Consider the following 18,655-nt stretch of genomic DNA (forward strand, 5'->3'; position numbering starts at 1 on the left):
GGGTAGGGTTCAGGCACCACGCTGCTAGAGTCACACGATCAACTTCTTTCTGTGGAGAGACAGTGAGACACGCTATTTAAGATTATGCTGATATTAAAATTCTGGTCAATAACCGATCAATTCCATTCTATTTTGTCTAAATAAATTAAGCAGTAAACAAGTGAATTTAAGTTTTAAAGATTCACTTTACGTGAGCTAAAAGGGATGCCAAAAACAATCTAAAAAAGGTGGTCAGGCATGATTAAATATCAGCCAATACTAAACCATCAATATCAAAGCTCACCAGCCATCTCCTGCTTCCTCAGATATTTCTTCGCTCACATCTGGTTGGAAAAGGAGGTGGGTGCCCCCTGCTGCTCATATCCACCCTGTCCGTAGTCTGCACCTTGATTGTAGCCTTGCTGGCTGTAATCGGGCTGGTAGCCTCCCTGGGAGCCGGCGTATGGGTCCTGCTGCCCATAACCTCCCTGCCCGTAGGAATCAGGGGCGGGCTGCTTCTCCTGGGCGGGCTGTTGGCGCATAAATGGTGCGATGATCCCGGTCTCCTTGAATACAAACCACAGGTTACCCGTCCACAAGATCAGGTTGAGGAAGCCAAAGACCTGGAGAGAAAAACATAAAAATAAGGTTTATAATTCATTTTAAATTATATAATGAAAGACATTAGAAGAACTGCATAAAAATTCATTTTTATCAATAATTTCCTGTATGTCCAAGCAGAAGTGACTCACCACAGAAGTATTAAGACCAGACATGATGGGGTCGTAAACTTCACGGCAGCGGTTGCCTTCCTGTTCACAAGCGGGGACCAGATCTAGAACCTTCTCTGGGTCTGTAGCTGTCTTGACATCAGACAAGCCCTTCGCCCATGCTGCCGAGCTCACCAGCCACATGAAGGTGAATACACACGTCACACCAAAATCCTACAATCATATTATTTATATAGAATTATACGTAAATATATAGGCTAGTATGTGAAACACTGGGCTACATCAATAATTTACCCAAAATTCTAAATTCTACCTTTGCTTACACACCGTCATGTCATTATAAAGTCAATGCTAAAAAAAATTCTGTAGTTCATAGTGACCAGTAAGGGCCAAACCCCTTTTTTTGGGGGTTTGGCCCTTACTGGTTACTATGAACTACAGACATTTTTTTGGCCCTTGGATTTTGTAAGTTTGCCCACTTAAAAAAAAGAAGGGTTTATCATTTTTATGCAAGGTTTATTTCATCTGATAGAGACAGAATATCAAACAAAAAATAAAAAACAAATACAAAAGAACAAAAGAAATACAAAACAACCATCAATCGGCCTTGGTCTGGAGCTCTGTGCAAGATCTTGCCTCATGGGGTAAGGATGATCATGAGAAAGGTGAGGGAATCAGCCCCGAACTACAAGGGAGGAGCTTGTTAATGATCTCAAGGCAGTTGGGAGTCGGACCACAATCACCAAGCAAATCATTGGTAACACACTACGCCACAATGGATTGAAATCCTACAGTGCCCGCAAAGTCCCTCTGCTCAAGAAGTCACATGTACAGGCCCGTCTGAATTTTGCCAATGAATATCTAAATGATTCAGAGAAGACTTGGGAGAATGTGCTGTGGTCAGATGAGACCAAAGGAAGAGAAATGCTGACTATCACCCCAAGAACACCATCCCTACAGTCAAGCACGGAGGTGGAAACATCATGCTTTGCGGCTGTTTTTCTGCTAAGGGTACAGGATGACTTTACCACATTGAGGGGCAAATGGAGGGGGCCATGTACTGTAAAATCTTGGACGAGAACCTCAGCCAGAACACTGAAGATGGGTCATGGATGGGTCTTCCAGCATGACAGTGACCCGAAACATACCGCCAAGGCAACAAAGGAGTGGCTCAATAAGAAGCACATTAAGGTCCTGGAGTGGCCTAGCCAGTCTCCAGACCTTAATCCCTTAGAATATCTGTGGAGGGAGCTGAACCTTCGAGTTTCCAAGAGACAGCCAAGAAACCTTAATGATTTAGAGAGGATCTGTAAAGAGGAGTGGACCAAAATCCCTCCTGAGACAAACTACAAGACACGTCTGACCTCTGTGATTGGGTTTCTGCACCAAGTACTAAGTCATGTTTTGCGAAGGGGTCAAATACTTATCTGACTTACTAAAATGTAAATCTTTTTTAACATTTGTATTTTTTGTTTGATATTCTGTCTCTATCAGTTAAAATAAACTTACAATGAAAATGATAAACCCTTCTTTTTTTTTTTTTTAAATGGGCAAACTTACAAAATCAGCAGGGGATCAAATAATAATTTTCCCCACTGTATGTGTGTGTTCTATGTAGATTTATTATGTATATATAAATACACACACATACAGTATATATTTTGAAAATATTTACATGTCTATAATTATTTACATGTCTATATATATATATTCATATAATTTATATTATAAATAAACATATTTAATATATAAAAAAAACCCTGAAATATATACATGCATGTGTGTGTATTTATATACCTGTATACATAATAAATATACACATACATATATTATGTAAACAAAAACTTTTTTTATTTTGGATGCGATTAATCACGATTAATCGTTTGACAGCACTATAATTTTTTAAAAGCGCTACCTAATGGAGTGCAGCAAAGAGTGCAAGAATTTCAAATATCTGGGGGAACAATTTGGCCATTTCTAATTATACTTGTCCCCTTCGATGTCTACGGTGGTCTAAGGTGAGTAAATAATAGCAGATTTTTTATATTTTTGGATAAACCAAGCTTTTAACAAACTGCTACCTTAGTGCTTATGTATCATAGAAGAAAACTTACAATCAGTGGTCCTTTATTGTTCTCGCGGTATTTCTCAAAGGCAAAGACATAGATGCTGAGAGCTGCCATGGAATACAGGAATGCAAAAACGGCTATGGTGACGAAGAACTCTGCTGAGGATGAGTAATCCCCAACCAGGAAGAAACGCTCAGTCTGGCCATTCTTGCAGGCAGGGGCATCAAAATACACTTGATGAAGCCTGAAGGAGATACAGCGGGACAGGGTTACTGAGAGAACCATAATACATGTATCTTCAAAATTGGGCATCACAGCACATTTACAGCTTAGCCTAATTTAGAGTTACTATACCAAATCTCAATGGGCTGGAGAAACAGTTCAGCTTGGATTATGAACCATGAAGAAAAGCAAAAAAATTACATTTTTAGTGTACTTGGGATTACAAACAACCAGTGTTGGGAAGGTTACTTTGGAAATGTAATAGGTTACAGATTACAAGTTACCCTATTTAAAATGTAATAAGTAGTGTAACTATTTCAATTACTTTATTAAAGTAATGTAACTGATTACATTTGATTACTCTTTCATTACTTTTCTAAATTTCTAATGAGTGTATTCAACTGTCAATCATTTTCAAACATTTAAAGCAGGCAGGGTTAACCTTACAGTAGTGCTCTTTCTTCACTCCTTCTTCACTTGAATTAAGATTGTAACAATTTAATTTAAAGCACTGTCATCACAAAATCAGACTTAAGCACCTCTTTTTTTACTTTGAGGTCATTCTGAGGTTAAATACAGATTTAAAATCATAACAACATTTACATTTACGCATTTGGCAGACGCTTTTATCCAAAGCGACTTACATTGCATTCAAGTTACAGTTTTTACATTTTATCAGCTCTTGCTTTCCCTGGGAATCGAACCCATGATCTTGGCGTTGCTAGCGCCATGCTCTACTATTTGAGCTACAGGAAATTTAAAACAAGAAATAGCTATGATGCTGTTTTTGAAATCAAATCAGGAAACACTGGCATCTAACAATGCCTTGGAAAAACAGTTAATCTTCAAAAATAAAGCATATACATTTACCCAAATACAAAATAAAACAGTTATGGAATAAGCATGTGTCCTGAACTCCTGAAACATTGGTGTCTCATATTTTAAAGCAGTCAATGCAATTTGGGAAAGAAATCAATCATATCTTTATGTGTGTAAAAAATATCAGATGTAACCCCCTTTGTAATCATTAACATTTTCAGAAGTAACTGTAATTTAATTACACATTTAGTAATTGTAACAGATTACAGTTACATTTATATTGTAATTAAATTACGTAATTCCGTTACACGTAACTAGTTACTCCCCAACACTGCAAACAACACTACTTAAATGCTTAACACTACGTGCTCAGAAGCACTAGAATTGAATAAAACAGGTTTCAAAAGGGGGTTCAGAGATAAATACTGTATATTAAAAACAAAAACAGATAGATAGATAGATAGATAGATAGATAGATAGTTAGATAGATAACATTTATTTGTTTAGTTATTTCCTTGTTGAAAATAAACAGCATGTGCTGGTTAGGTATGTTTTGAAGCATGACAGCTGGTTTGAGCTGGTCCTTAGTTGGTCATGAACTGGTTTAAGCTGATCCTGAGCTGGTTATAAACTGGTTATGACCTTGTTCTGAGCAGGAGCTAGTTACTTGGGACCAGCTTAGGACCAGCACATGACCATCTTAAACCAGCTCATAACCAGCTCATGACCAACTAAGGACCATCTTAAACCAGCTCAAACCAGCTGCCATGCTTCAAAACATAAGCAGCATATGTTGTTTTTTTTCAACAGTGAAATAACTAAACAAATAAATGTTAACATTTACAGAATTTAATCAAGGTCTTCATAATATGAATAATATATATCATGATGCAATAAAATATTATATTTTACATAACAGTAATACATTTTTTTACTAATTTTCCCACAAAATATAAAAGGATCTAACTGCATATAGTTGTGTTTACAGGTGCATCTCAATTAATTAGAATGTCAGGAAAAAGTTTATTTTTTCTTGTAAGTTATTTCAAAAAGTGAAACTTTCATATATTTTAGATTCATTGCATGTAAAGTAAAACATTTCAAAAGTTTATTTGTTTTAATTTTGATGATTAGAGCTTACAGCTCATGAAAGTCAAAAATCAGTCTCTCAAAATATTAGAATATTTACATTTGAGTTTCAATTAATGACCATCCCTACAGTATAAATTCTGGGTATCTCTTGTTCTTTGAAACCACAATAATGGGAAGACTGCTGACTTGGAAATGATCCAGAAGATGAACATCGATGCCCTCCACAAAGAGGGTAAGTCACAGAGGGTCATTACTGAAAGGTGTGGTTGTTTACAGAGTGCTGTATCAAAGCATATTAAATGCAAAGTTGACTGGAAGGAAGAATTTGGGTAGGAAAAGGTGCACAAGCAACAGGGATGACCACAAGCTTGAGAATACTGTCAAGCAAAGCTGATTCAAACACTTGGGAGAGCTTCACAAGGAGTGGACTGCAGCTGGAGTCAGTGCATCAAGAGTCACCACGCACAGACGTCTTCAGGAAAAGGGCTACCAAGCCACTTCTGAAACAGAGACAACGTCAGAAGCGTCTTACCTGGGCTGTGGAGAAAAAGAACTGATTGTTGCTCAGTGGTCCAAAGTCCTCTTTTCAGATGAAAGTAAATTTTGCATTTCATTTGGAAATCAAGGTCCCAGAGTCTGGAGGAAGAGTGGAGAGGCACAGAATCCATGTTGCTTGAAGTCCAATGTGAAGTTTCCACAGTCTGTGATGATTTGGGCTGCCATGTCATCTGCTGGTGTTGGTCCACTGTGTTTTCTGAAGTCCACAGTCAACACAGCCATCTACCAGGAGATTTTAGAGCACTTCATGCTTCCTTCTGCTGACAAGCTTTATGGAGATACTAATTTCATTTTCCAGCAGGACTTGGCACCTGCCCACACTGCCAAAGGTACCAAAAGCTGGTTAAATGACCATGGTGGTACTGTGCTTGATTGGCCAGCAAACTCACCAGACCTGAACCCTATAGAGAATCTATGGGGTATTGTCAAGAGGAAGATGAGAGACACCAGACCCAACAATGCAGATGAGCTGAAGGCAGCTATCAAAGAAACCTGGGCTTCCATAACACCTCAGCAGTGCCACAAACTGATCACCTCCATGCCACGCCGAATTGAGGCAGTAATTAAAGCAAAAGGAGCCCCTACCAAGTATTGAGTACTTTCCAGAAGGCCAACAATTCACTAAAATGTTAAAAATGTTGTTTTTTTTATTGGTCTTATGAAGTATTCTAATTTGTTGAGATAGTGAATTGGTTGGTTTTTGTTAAATGTGAGCCTCAATCATCAAAATTAAAAGAACCAAAGACTTAAACTACTTCAGCCTGTGTGCATTGAATTTATTTAATTTATACATTTGAGTTGAATTACTGAAATAAATGAACTTTTCCATGACATTCTAATTTATTGAGATGCACCTGTATATTTTAAGAAGTGGGACTCTCATCAGGGGATCTTGATCATTTTAATTATTTGATGCGTAGTTAAATGCATCAAAAAACCCAAATGATCAGGGGATCATTTGATAATTTGAAAACCCTGCCAAGTAAAACATCAGAGGGACTGACTTTGTACTGCATTGAAAGCTGTTCCTGAAAAAGTAAATGCATACTGATGAACAAGTACAACTTCGATATGGTCACATGGGTCTAAAAAGACAGAGGTACCTGAAGGGATACTCAAAATCCACGTCTATTTTCAGGTCACTGTCTGATCTGTTTCTGCACTCCACGCTCATCCTGAAGGAGCCGGAGTAACTCCCACAGGTGGAGAATGCAAAGATGGCAAACACCTGGAAAAGAGGTTTATATTTATGCATTTGGGAGATGTTTTTATTCAGATGCATTCAAGGTATACATTTTATCAGTTCATGCATTTAAGAAACAAGCCCATGACCTTGCCAATTACTGTAGGAGGTGTGTATGAATGCAATAAAATACAGACTAAATAAACCAAATGAAAGCATCTTTCACCATGTTACACCAGTATCCTGACATGGACATAAGCACATTATTTTTCCTTTCAGGATTTAGAGTCATAGAGATTACTTATGGACTTTGCCTGGTGGAGGGACTGAATGGAGAATGAAGCTATTAAATTTCACTGAGATACTCTGCCATCTGTCATATAGCTGAGCTGGGCTCTGTTATGAACCCAGGAAACATCACAGGAGACTAAAACAATAGGCAAACATCAAGCCACATGCTAAAACCATGCTAAACAAAGGCAGAACAAACAAGTCAAATGAGGCCAAGAGAACAAAAACATCTCAACAAAGATTGATTACCAACTGAGTAACTTAACCATAACAATACATACGAATGCAATTATTATAAAAACAAAGCAAAAAGCTTTAACAACTCGTGTTTGAAAAAACAAATCACATAGCCTACCCACCAGACCAGACAAGGTCCAAGAGAGACAATTAAATAATTAGTCATGCTACACACTACACAAGACAGACCAAACAACTCAAATCTGATCAAATCAAACTAAATCAGATCAGCTCACATTACCAAGCCCAGAAAAGACTGATCCCAGGCGGAAACCAACCCAAATGAACTAAACCGAGTTCCGTGGTTCAGTGAATCAATTAAATTGAGCAAATGTATCAAAAGAGAGCTAAGTTCCCTGCTAAAAAAAAACAAAACAATAGAAGCCCAATAGAAATCATCACAGAAATTCCAATGGTTTCCATTAAAATACCATTAAAACCATTACATTTTCTATTGTGTTTTGGGCAGGGTTCTATTGTTTTTTTTCAGCAGGGTTATTATACACAAAAGGCGATTTGGAGAATTATAAATGCCTTGTATGTCTAAACAGTTCTGTATTACTTAAATAAAGAGAGACATTATCTTGAATTATTAGAATGATGCTTGTTCTAGTGCAAGAGAGAGTACAGACAGGACACAAATGTGGTCTTGTTCAACACTTTACTACAAAATCTGTTATTTGATGCCATTTTCACTTTGTACAAAGTGAAGAAGCACTGTGTGACCAATAGAGGGCACTAATACTCTGCAATTATTGAGCGTGTTGTCCCACGTGCATGATAGGTAACGGTGCCACGGTGTGTTTACCCTGGCGCAGATTTAAATGTTTATTAAAATGATACCAGTTATCTCTACTGTGGTCGTTCAGAAACAAAGCATCTTTCCAACTGTAATTGTGTGTAGGCTATATACGTTAATTATATTGGCCATGTACTGGCCCAGTACACAACAGCTACAAAATCATATTGCACTTTTAAATAAACTAATATAATACATAATGTTCAAATGTCAAATTACAGTACAGGAACAGAATATATGATTTAAAAAAATCTATATTTTTCTACTAGGTTGCTTCAAAAGTGGAATGGAAACTGCAGTGCTATTTACGCTTTGGTGCATTTCTTGAATCATCCTTAATATTTGCAAAGAAGTATATGCATTTCTCAAAACAATTCATACAAACAGCACCACACAATGGATTGCCTGCAAAAGCCTGTAACTTACTCAAAATCTTTAGTTCATCTCTCAAAAGTAAGTATTTATGTCAATGAACATATCAGTGCCATCAGAATGAAAAGTCCTTGTGTCATTGCTCATAAACAAGACAGTCAAAATGCTTAGTCATGTTGTCAATATAAAAGTGCACTCTGTTAGTATTACCTGATATAAACTATGGCAACAGTTTGGATGACAGTTACTGTACTAAAATGCAGAAGGCTGCGCTTCTTATGTATGCCATATATCCATTTCAAAAGTACAAATTTACACATTACTGTATGTGGGATATTGATTGAAAGAGACTGTTTCAAAATGTTTGAATAATTGAGGATATGGTCGATCTCCCAATATTTAGCTGCACCCTTCAGCCATTGTAAGGCCATGATTGACAGCATAGTCCACAACAGTGGCCCTTATTTCATCTGATATGCACCTCTGTTCTTGGCCTCTTCCTCTGTACCCTTCCACCAAGCATCTTTACTCCTCTTCTTCCTCTCGGCTGTAGACCCTGATCGTTTTCTGGATGTTCATCCACTGTCAGAATTTGTAACTCTTGTGTTGTTCTCTGTCTATATATGCTTTCCAGTTGAAGATTCATGAGATGCACCTTTGAGCTATTTCAGAGAACTAGTTTGTCATTGGTTGATCTATATTCTCTTCATTAGTGAAAGTCAAGATTCACTTGCAAAATTCATGGCAAATTTACAAAAAGTCTAATAGAAATGTGTAGAAAATATGTTTGACAGTTTATGACAACTAGATGAACCATTTTGCATTTAATGACTTATTCGATGAACTAATGACTGGATGTTTTGAGGGGTAAGACTATAGCACAGAGAACTATATAATATATTTTGAGCAACATGATATTAACAACTGAAAGTGTAGGAAACCGCATACAAATGTACATAATCATTTGCATGAATGTACCAAAGCAATCGCAATTTGTTCAAAAGAATGAGAAACTGCTTTTATGATGTGCACAAATGACTAGATGATGTGGAGGTTGAACAAGTTGTTTTGAAAATTTCATTTCTGATCTGAGAAATGCACCAAAGTGACTGAGAAAAACTGTAACTGATTAAAATAATCATTATTTGTATTATTTAAAGTGAGCTATTATGTAACTAGCATATGTCGTACTTAAATGTCATGTATTACTGCTGCCAGTTAATTTACAAGTAATTTAGATTTCAAACGAACAAATCAATTTGTTTATATGTTACATATTAAACTGAATCTCCTCTGGGATGTATACTGTGTGTGTAAAGTAGTAAGCATATGGTAAAATGGTAACCAGTCACAGCTTCTAAGAATCCAGCTCCTAAACCAAGCTGAGGAAATTACTGGCCATATACAAACCAAAAAAGAAAATCATTCGAGCTGCAACAGACTGCGTATTGTGCAGGAAGTGTTAAGTCTACTGGTGTTGAATGCTTCCATATGTATGCATGTTTGATTAACAAGTTGAAGTTTTATATACTGTATATATGGATATAATGTGGCAGCTATTATATGAAAAGTGACAGTAGCCTATCATTTCACCATTTTTGGATATAGGACATGTCCCTTTCAGCTATATATGAGGGACATCTGTGCTTTCCAGTTCTTCTGAGTAAATAAATTAATGTCTGAAATTCATATATAGACTAAAATGATTAACACACCATCTAATATAGCCCATATATATATATATATACACACACACATATAAATTAGAACTTACCCATTCTAAGGCTTTGATGAAGCCCAATGGGACTTTCAGCACCCTGAACTGCCCATTGGCAACCAACTGTAAAAAAAAAAAAACATTTGAAAAACGTTAGACAGACAGACAGACAGATAGATAGATAGATGAAAGTGTTATGGATGCTGTGTCTTCACCACGATGACTCATAACACAAACAGGCCCCTTTGCTCATATAAGAGCCAATTTATTTTGAAGCCATTGTGAAACCTACGCATCTGCTGCTACTCGACGAAAAAACAAAGCACAAACCTATATCAGAGCAGTAACAGGGGAGGAAACGAAAAACATTATTTCAAGTCATAAATTCTTTATATCTCTGAAGCTGAAAGCAAGGGAAGAGAAGGTGAGTCTCGAGGACCTTGAACCATGGCCAGATCGCCTGCGCGCGCGTCACCGCCATCTCCGAGCCCCAGAGCTTCTGAGCAGCACGCGACGGAGATTTCTGAAACCATTTTGCACGACAAAATCTAAAAACGATGACTCTAGAAAAATCTGGAAAAATGCAAGGCCCTTAATGGAGGACAAATATATTAAATGTGGCCCTTAAATGTGACCGTTTTTCTGCTTCATACATGATGGCATTATTATGATCATAATTATCAATGATTATTATCATCAGACCTGTGGTATGTGAAACTGATTTTATTCGGACATAGTGACGTAGGAAGGTGCGGTTTTACACGACACCATTGTTTGCCCGTGAGGATGGTCCTCCTTTAAACACCAAGCAAATAAATAAATAACCAATCCATCAATAGCCTACAACGATTTAGATCTCCTCTTTACGCGATTTAATTATTCATTGCAATATATAATACTGGCCTACACACGAATACAGTTTGCATCCCCTTGCAAAAATGTGCATCAGACAGTGTTCTGTAAATAAGCATCAATAAATAATATATGATTGTGTGTCATATTCAGTAGACACCGATTTCTCGATCCCTGCCTATATTGCCTAATATTAATAATAATAATAACAATAAGACAGCAGGGCCTGGGCTTATAGCTGAAAGTCACATAGTCACAGTATTGGGATGGAAGTCAGCTGCCATTTTAAAAGCGTATCTACGAGCGCATCTGCATGTGATAAAGGGCCTCGTGCATTCGCTTTGGTTTGATGTTACGCTTTTGCACTAAACGTAAATGTAAAATTACAAAATATAATTTCATATCATACCAATAAACGTGCATTTAGTAAATGTATAATTGCATGTATCACAACCCTCTACAAATACGTCTATACGTCTAGCAAATCGAGCGCTTCGTCAGATCTGTTTAAAATACTAACGTTATATAGAAACCATAACGCCAAGCTTGTGTTAAAAACGAAAATATAGGATGTCACGAAAGAAAGCTCCTTGAAATACTGTATCAGTGAACAGACGGACAGCATCAGCAGGGTACCTCTCCCTATAATAATTTTCCACCATCTTTTCTAAGCGCATCTTTATCGTATAAGTTACAATGAATGCCTGACTGAAAGACAAACAAAAAACATATACATATTAACACAGCAATAATATGCTAAAATCATTTTGAACCCAAATGCCCTACCTGATTTGCAATATCCATGTTAGTCGCCTTCTCGTAGATAGGAGAAACAGCTATAATCAGGGGGAGGAGAGCGATGGAAGCGGAACAGCCCACGGAGGGGGAGGGAAAATCGACAGAACAGCGGCTTCAGTTGCGTCACGCACGCGCTTCGAGAACGAGAAGGCGTTTATGGTGCGCAAACTGAGCGGGATGAACCGACCGACCGACGCTGATCGCACTAGAGCAATGAGATCGTTAACCTGTCACAATGTACGTGCTTCTTCTATCCGTATCTTCAGTGATGCTCTCAAATATGATATTTCCCCTTCTAATGAGTTGTTGTTTCGATGGCAGGCTGCTCGCGCTGCAGAAGCAGTAAATTATGAATGTGATTGATCACTGAACACCAGATCCGGCGGCCGCTAAGTGCTGAGATTGAATTAGATCGTTTCATTTTGCAGTGGTTCGGTGGAACGTTAAGATGCCATTTGGGAAATAATCACTATTAATAAGAGTCTTCAACAACAACATCAAAAACATCACAGTTATGAATAACTTTAGATCTACATGTAGGACTGTGCGGATATTCTGGAGCGACAGTTGCTAACTCGGGATTTCACCGGGCTAAAGAAGATGGCATGCTGGAGGCCTGTATCGCACTTCATATTGTCTAGTTCAGTCTTGTTAAAATTTCATAATGAACCCATACTATATTTATTAAGATCTTTCACAGACTAAGGAAGGTGTGAATAGAATGTTCTCCTTGTGGGAAGTAACCATACAGATTTGGACTGACAATGATGACTCATACACTATTTTTAGAGATGGAAAAAAATAAACACCCCTGTTTAATAAAGAAATGCTAAAACATGAAAATATTTCTGAAATCTCAGCTAAAAAATCTTGAAAAGAAAAAGAGCACTTGCAGCATATTATAGGCTTTGCTATTGTGAGAATTAAATATATTTATATATTTAAATACCCATAATGTATTTTATATGTTTAATTTTATATTTTAGCTATATTTAATAATATTATTCATTAAATAACATTTAATTCTCATATATACAATTTTGTAATATAACAACATGTATAATATCTAGAGCTTTTGGTGTGATAAATATTCACTCAGAAATAAAAGCACAAAAGGCAGAATCACGATAAAGTATATTTTTTCCTCACTCCCTACTTCCTCCTTTTGAAGCCCAAAGCCCTGCAGCTGTTCTTCTCATTGCTAATAAAAACACTAATTAGAGGTTCTCTATGTATGTTATGAAAGTGTCTCAATAGCAAAACTCATGTGCTTCAATATCCCTGGCTTGACTATTGTAAATGAGGCTGAGAAATGCTTCATTTTGATAAGGAAGTAATGATACAGAGCATTTTTCATAGATCCAGATGTCTGGAAGAAGGGGACAGTTGCGCTTGAAGGCCAGTAGGACTAAAGAAAGTGTCCTCCCCCACAATGCACCACCATAATTAAAGCCAGCAGCCTGCAAAGTGGTCTGGTCTCAAATTCAATGCAAAAACCCCAAAAACTTCTTGTTACATGGACTGTCCCCCATAAGCCAGAATAGGGGCACACAATGCACAGGCTTCAAGGGGCTGAAGCCCAGGGGCCTACACTGCAGGGAAATTATAATTTTCGAATAATCATATGGGAGTTTGCATCAGTGACAACAGCTGTAAATAAACTCACACACTTCTGGCAAAAGTGAATTTGAATGCAGAACAGCGTTGTGAATGTTAACTGGCATTCAAAAAAAAAAAAAAAAAATCTAAATTTGACATAGATAATTTCCAGGAAGGTTTTCTGGGGTAGGGGGCCTACCGTAATGCTGTAGCCGCGGGGCCTCTGGTTACCTTAAGGCACCCCTGGTGGTGTGTAAACTGTAGATTATGAATGATAATCATACTGTAAATAGTCTTTATATATATACACCTTCGATAGTTTGAGGTCATCTGGCTGTCTTAAACCTTTTCTAAATTCCCTTGATAGAGAATACTAAATAATAAGCATATATCTTTCCTCTGGCCAAACAATTTGGGCACATACCTAATAAACACATATAAAGTAACCCAGGTAAAGTAACTTGAACCCACAATCCCCAGCTCCAGAAGTTGATGCCTTATTAGGCTACTGGGCCTTGACATGATTTGCTGCATTCTGTATTACAAAATGGCTTTGCAAAAAGCTTTCCCACAAAATGGCTAAGTTGGCTATAGGTTTTCACAATTAAAAATGGCCATTATTCTCCAGATATAAAAATGACAGATTGCAATGAGTGGAAACATTTCAACTTTATATTTGTTTACAAACATAATTCAGAATTTAATAAACTCTCATTCATTCTCACATATAAATCTTTAGTTATTATAATATTCCATGTGAAGTGGTTATATTAATATTGTTCTGTATTTACACTAATGAAGTAAAATTGTTAGGGAAGGGAGCAAATCCTGGGGATTACATAGAGATGGTGGTATGACAGACAAGTTCACATCTGCAATCTGTGGGCATTTATTTTTAGAAAATGTTCAGTAATTTTTATTTTTACTGTATGAGACCCATGAATGGGGCACAGTGTCCTCCTTCTGAATAGATGACGGTTTCTGTGGCTGTTCTGGGTATTATCAGTAAAAGGAATCTGACAAGACTAAAGTGGCTAGGCATATCAACAACATTTCAAAATCAACCACATGTATAAAACTGGAATAAAAAATGAAAACAAACAATTAAATAATAATAACAAAATACAAAATTAAACAACTTTTCCAAAAAGAGACTTGTTTTTTTATTTTATTGTCCTAAAAAAGTGTCCTTGAAATTCCAGCCAGGCTCCGTGCAACTCAACACAAGTCATTTGTTTCTCCTTAACAGTGTGCTTTTTGTTCCAATATCATGTTTTATTTTAAAATTGAACTTGAAGCTGGAATTGGAGTAAAGACCACTTAAAGACTGAACCCATGTTCAAAGACGATTAAGCAATACTGAAGCCTATCATGGAAAACTAAAATACATACATATACACAAAATGTGAGACAGACCTGTAAAATGATTAAAAGTGTTAATATTTCAATTATTTATTTATAAAGTTCTTAATTGATTTATTTGAATAATTTAAAATACTTTATATATATTTTAGGTAGGAGAATCCCTCTGTAAATGACATTTCAAAATAAACACAAACATAAGAATGGAGTAAAAACACATTTACATATATAAAACGTTCAACAAGATAAGCTGTTTATAAAACGAGTCCTTTCAGAGATCTGAATTTAAAGAATTTAAAACTGCCATGTTGACAGGGTAAACTGGAGCTGGTCTCTTTCACAAATTGAGTAAGAACCGGTCACAGTATTTCAGAACTAAACCTCAATTCTCAGTCTTTCTGTGACGCAGAGAAGCATGAACAATATGATTGGTCAGGATTCTGTTGCTCCACCTACTGACATCCTGATCAGCTCTTTTTCTGTTATTCAAAAAGATGTAACACAAGTCATCTCATCAGCCAGCTCCTCTTCCTCGTGGCTCCTGATGGGCTCCTCGTCACTGTATGTGGGTCCCATGTCTGTGTGGTTCAGGAAGCCTTGACTCTCCCCAGAGCCCCCACGACTCAGGAGATCACTTGCAGCACTTTCCATCTCATCTATGGTCATGTGACAGGCATCTGCAATCTCACGCTTGGCAAAGGCTACAAATTTTGGGTCCTTGGCATACAATCCCAAACCCTCAGAGATCAAGACCTGAGCAAGGCAAAAAGAGAGATATCTAGAGTGACTGATGGCATTATACATGTCAGACTCAGATATACAACCCGAATTCTGAAAATGTTGGGACGTTTTTAAAATTGGAATAAAACTAAAACTAAAAGAATTTCAAATCACATGAGCCAATATTTTACTCACAATAGAACATAGATAAGATAACAAATGTTTAAACTGAGAAATTTTACAATTTTATGCACAAAATGAGCTCATTTCAAATTTGATGCCTGCTACAGGTCTCAAAATAGTTGGGACGGGGGCATGTTTACCATGATGTAGCATCTCCTCTTCTTTTCAAAACAGTTTGAAGACTTCTGGACATCGAGGTTATGAGTTTCTGGAGTTTTGGTGTTGGCATTTGGTCCCATTCTTGCCTGATATAGGTTTCCAGCTGCTGAAAAGTTTGTGGTCATCTTTGAAATATTTTTCGTTTAATGATGCGCCAAATGTTTTCTATAGGTAAAAGATCTGGACTGCAGGCGGGCCAATTCAGCACCTAGACTCTTCTACTGCGAGGCCATGCTGTTGTAATAGCTGCAGTATGTGGTTTTGCATTGTCCTGCTGAAATACACAAGGCCTTCCCTGAAATAGACGTTGTCTGGAGGGGAGCATATGTTGCTCTAAAACCTTTATATACCTTTCAGCATTCATAGTGCCTTCCAAAACATGCAAGCTGCCCATACCGTATGCACTTATGCACCCCCATACCATCAGAGATGCTGGCTTTTGAACTGAACGCTGATGACATGCTGGAAGGTCTCCCTCCTCTTTAGCCCGGAGGACACGGTGTCCGTGATTTCCAACAAGAATGTCAAATTTGGACTCGTCTGACCATAGAACACTTTTCCATTTTGAAACAGTCCGTTTTAAATGAGCCTTGGCCCACAGGACACGACGGCGCTTCTGGACCATGTTCACATATGGCTTCCTTTTTGCATGATAGAGCTTTAGTTGGCATCTGCAGATGGCATGGCAGATTGTGTTTACCAACAGTGGTTTCTGGAAGTATTCCTGGGCCCATTTAGTAATGCCGATGAGTGCTGCAGTGTCGTCTGAGGGCCCAAAGACAAGCGGGCATCCAGCAAAGGTCTTCAGCCTTGTCCCTTACGCACAGAGATTTCTCCAGTTTCTCTGAATCTTTTGATGATGTTATGCACTGTAGATGATGAGATATGCAAAGCCTTTGCAATTTGACGTTGAGGAATGTTGTTTTTAAAGTATTCCACAATCTTTTTACGCACTCTTTCACAGATTGGAGAGCCTCTGCCCATCTTTACTTCTGAGAGACTCTGCCTCTCTAAGATGTCCATTTTATAGCTAATCATGTTACAGACCTGATGTCAATTAACTTAATTAATTGCTAGATGTTCTCCCAGCTGAATCTGAAAATGTCTTGCTTTTTCAGCCCTTTGTTGCCCCCGTGCCAACTTTTTTGAGACCTGTAGCAGGCATCAAATTTGAAATGAGCTCATTTAGTGGATAAAATTGTAAAATTTCTCAGTTTAAACAATTGTTATGTTCCTGTGTTCTATTGTGAATAAAATATTTGCTCATGTGATTTGAAAGTCTTTTAGTTTTCATTTTATTCAAATAACATGGGTAGCTCTCAGCTGATTTCATTTTCAAAAAGTAGCTCCCGAATGAAATAAGGTTGGAGACCCCTGTCTTAGATGTTGTTAAGTTACTGTTTCTGTAATGTTCCCTTGATGTTGCCTTAATGTTGTTTTAGTTGTAACATGTTATAATGTTACTGTAATATTGATGTAGTCAGGCTGTAATGTGTCCGTAATGTTATTTTGTTATTATTGCAATGCTGCTCTCATGCTCTAGTGTTTCTCTGCTCATACCGCTTCTACCAGACTGTCAGCGCTGCCTCTCTTCTCGCTGTAGTGAGGACTGAGTTGGGTGGGGACTCTGAGGGTGGTGTAGGCTCTATACGGCTGCCCCCCTCCGCCCGTAGAGGGTCCCGAGTACCATCCCGAACTGGGATGCCGAACAGACGCAGGCACTCCAATGGCACCAGCCTTTTTGTCCCAGATGCCTACACTTCCAGCCCCTCCTGCTCCCTCCTCCTCTACCAGGATAAGGGGAGCGTAGAGAAGATGACCCCGTCGAGGGCCAGTGTTTGCCCAGGATGCTGTTGAACCCGTGGACGATCTAGCGCTGCTGCGACGTGAATCGTAGCTGCCGTATCCCTAAGAGGGAGAGAAAGAAACAGAATCAAATTCACTTTCATAATGTTGTGACTTAATATTCAAGGGAGTCAGTTCAGTTATAAAAAGCAGTTGACAATCAGGAACTGTGAACTGTGTGAAGATAAGGTGTTTCTTCAACTACAGGCAAGTTGCAAGTTTAGGCCTTTTGGAAAATAAAATCCTTTTCAAGCTTGTTTAATTTGTCTGCTAAGACTAATTTCACAATTAACATTTCATGCATCCTAAATTCATAGAAATAAAATATTTTCACACAAACATATTTCACATATGGTCATATATTACAACAATTTAGCTCTGAATAAACTTTTTCAAAAATGTATTTACTGAGCAATGCTAGCGAAGCACATACTTGAGACTGATATGCAAGACATAATATATAAAACAAATTTTTACACAATGCATATTAAGATATATATGTTTATTTTGCAATTTGTTTGTTTTCATAGTTGTTAAAATAATTAATATTTAATTAATATTTTAATTGAAAGCCTGGGTCTAGGAAAAGGGTACAACTATAAAATCAAATGCATTACAAAAGCAGAAAAAGTTTTAATGTGATCTTTATGTAAAATAAAGTGCGACCAATTTTTTTTTTAATGTTTTATTTTATAATCCATGCCACCTCATTCAGTGAATAAAATATAAATACAATATAATAAATACAATCTGTGTACTTAAATACTCTAGTATGTGCATTTTATGAAAATGATGTAACTGTAACATTGAAGAAGATGTAAAAAAAAAAAAACACATTGGTAACACTTTATTTTAAGGTGTCCTTGTTACACATAATTACATGCAAGTAACCCTAAGCCAAACCATAATTCTGACCCTAACCATATAGTAAGTACATGTAGTTAATTAATATTACTCACTACTTAAATTCATAATTACACTGTAACAAGGACACCTTAAAATAAAGTGTAACTAACCCATTTGATAGTGTGTCATGGACAAAAACAACACATTTGATAGTGTGTCATG

At 37.3% G+C, this 18,655-nt stretch overlaps 2 protein-coding genes across 3 annotated transcripts in view; both read right to left on the minus strand.

Moving 5' to 3' along the window:
- Nucleotides 1-283: 283 nt before the first annotated feature.
- Nucleotides 284-11,798, minus strand: sypa (synaptophysin a). 2 transcript variants are annotated; one of them, XM_058785801.1, is made up of 6 exons: nucleotides 11,708-11,798; nucleotides 10,127-10,192; nucleotides 6,574-6,698; nucleotides 2,825-3,023; nucleotides 732-923; nucleotides 284-602 (listed from the first exon to the last, which is right to left on the minus strand). In XM_058785801.1, the coding sequence occupies exons 1-6, from the start codon at nucleotides 11,723-11,725 to the stop codon at nucleotides 318-320; spliced, it is 885 nt and encodes a 294-aa protein (XP_058641784.1). In that variant the 5' UTR covers nucleotides 11,726-11,798; the 3' UTR covers nucleotides 284-317. The 2 variants fall into 2 exon arrangements, with proteins under 2 accessions (XP_058641784.1, XP_058641785.1); XM_058785802.1 differs by lacking the exons at nucleotides 6,574-6,698; nucleotides 10,127-10,192; nucleotides 11,708-11,798 and adding an exon at nucleotides 3,134-4,260.
- A 151-nt stretch (nucleotides 11,799-11,949) lies between these two features.
- cacna1fb (calcium channel, voltage-dependent, L type, alpha 1F subunit) overlaps nucleotides 11,950-18,655 on the minus strand; it is a 43,164-nt gene continuing 36,458 nt past the window's right edge. Inside the window, exons 47-48 of the mRNA XM_058785803.1 lie at nucleotides 17,303-17,650; nucleotides 11,950-15,433 (exon numbers count right to left, since the gene is read on the minus strand). Of these exons, the coding sequence (XP_058641786.1) occupies nucleotides 15,167-15,433; nucleotides 17,303-17,650 (615 nt within the window). The 3' untranslated portion in view covers nucleotides 11,950-15,166. The remainder of the gene's footprint in view (nucleotides 15,434-17,302; nucleotides 17,651-18,655) is intronic.

Source organism: Onychostoma macrolepis, chromosome 08 (genome assembly GCF_012432095.1).
Source record: "Onychostoma macrolepis isolate SWU-2019 chromosome 08, ASM1243209v1, whole genome shotgun sequence".
In the NCBI taxonomy this organism is placed as follows: Eukaryota; Metazoa; Chordata; class Actinopteri; order Cypriniformes; family Cyprinidae; genus Onychostoma; species Onychostoma macrolepis.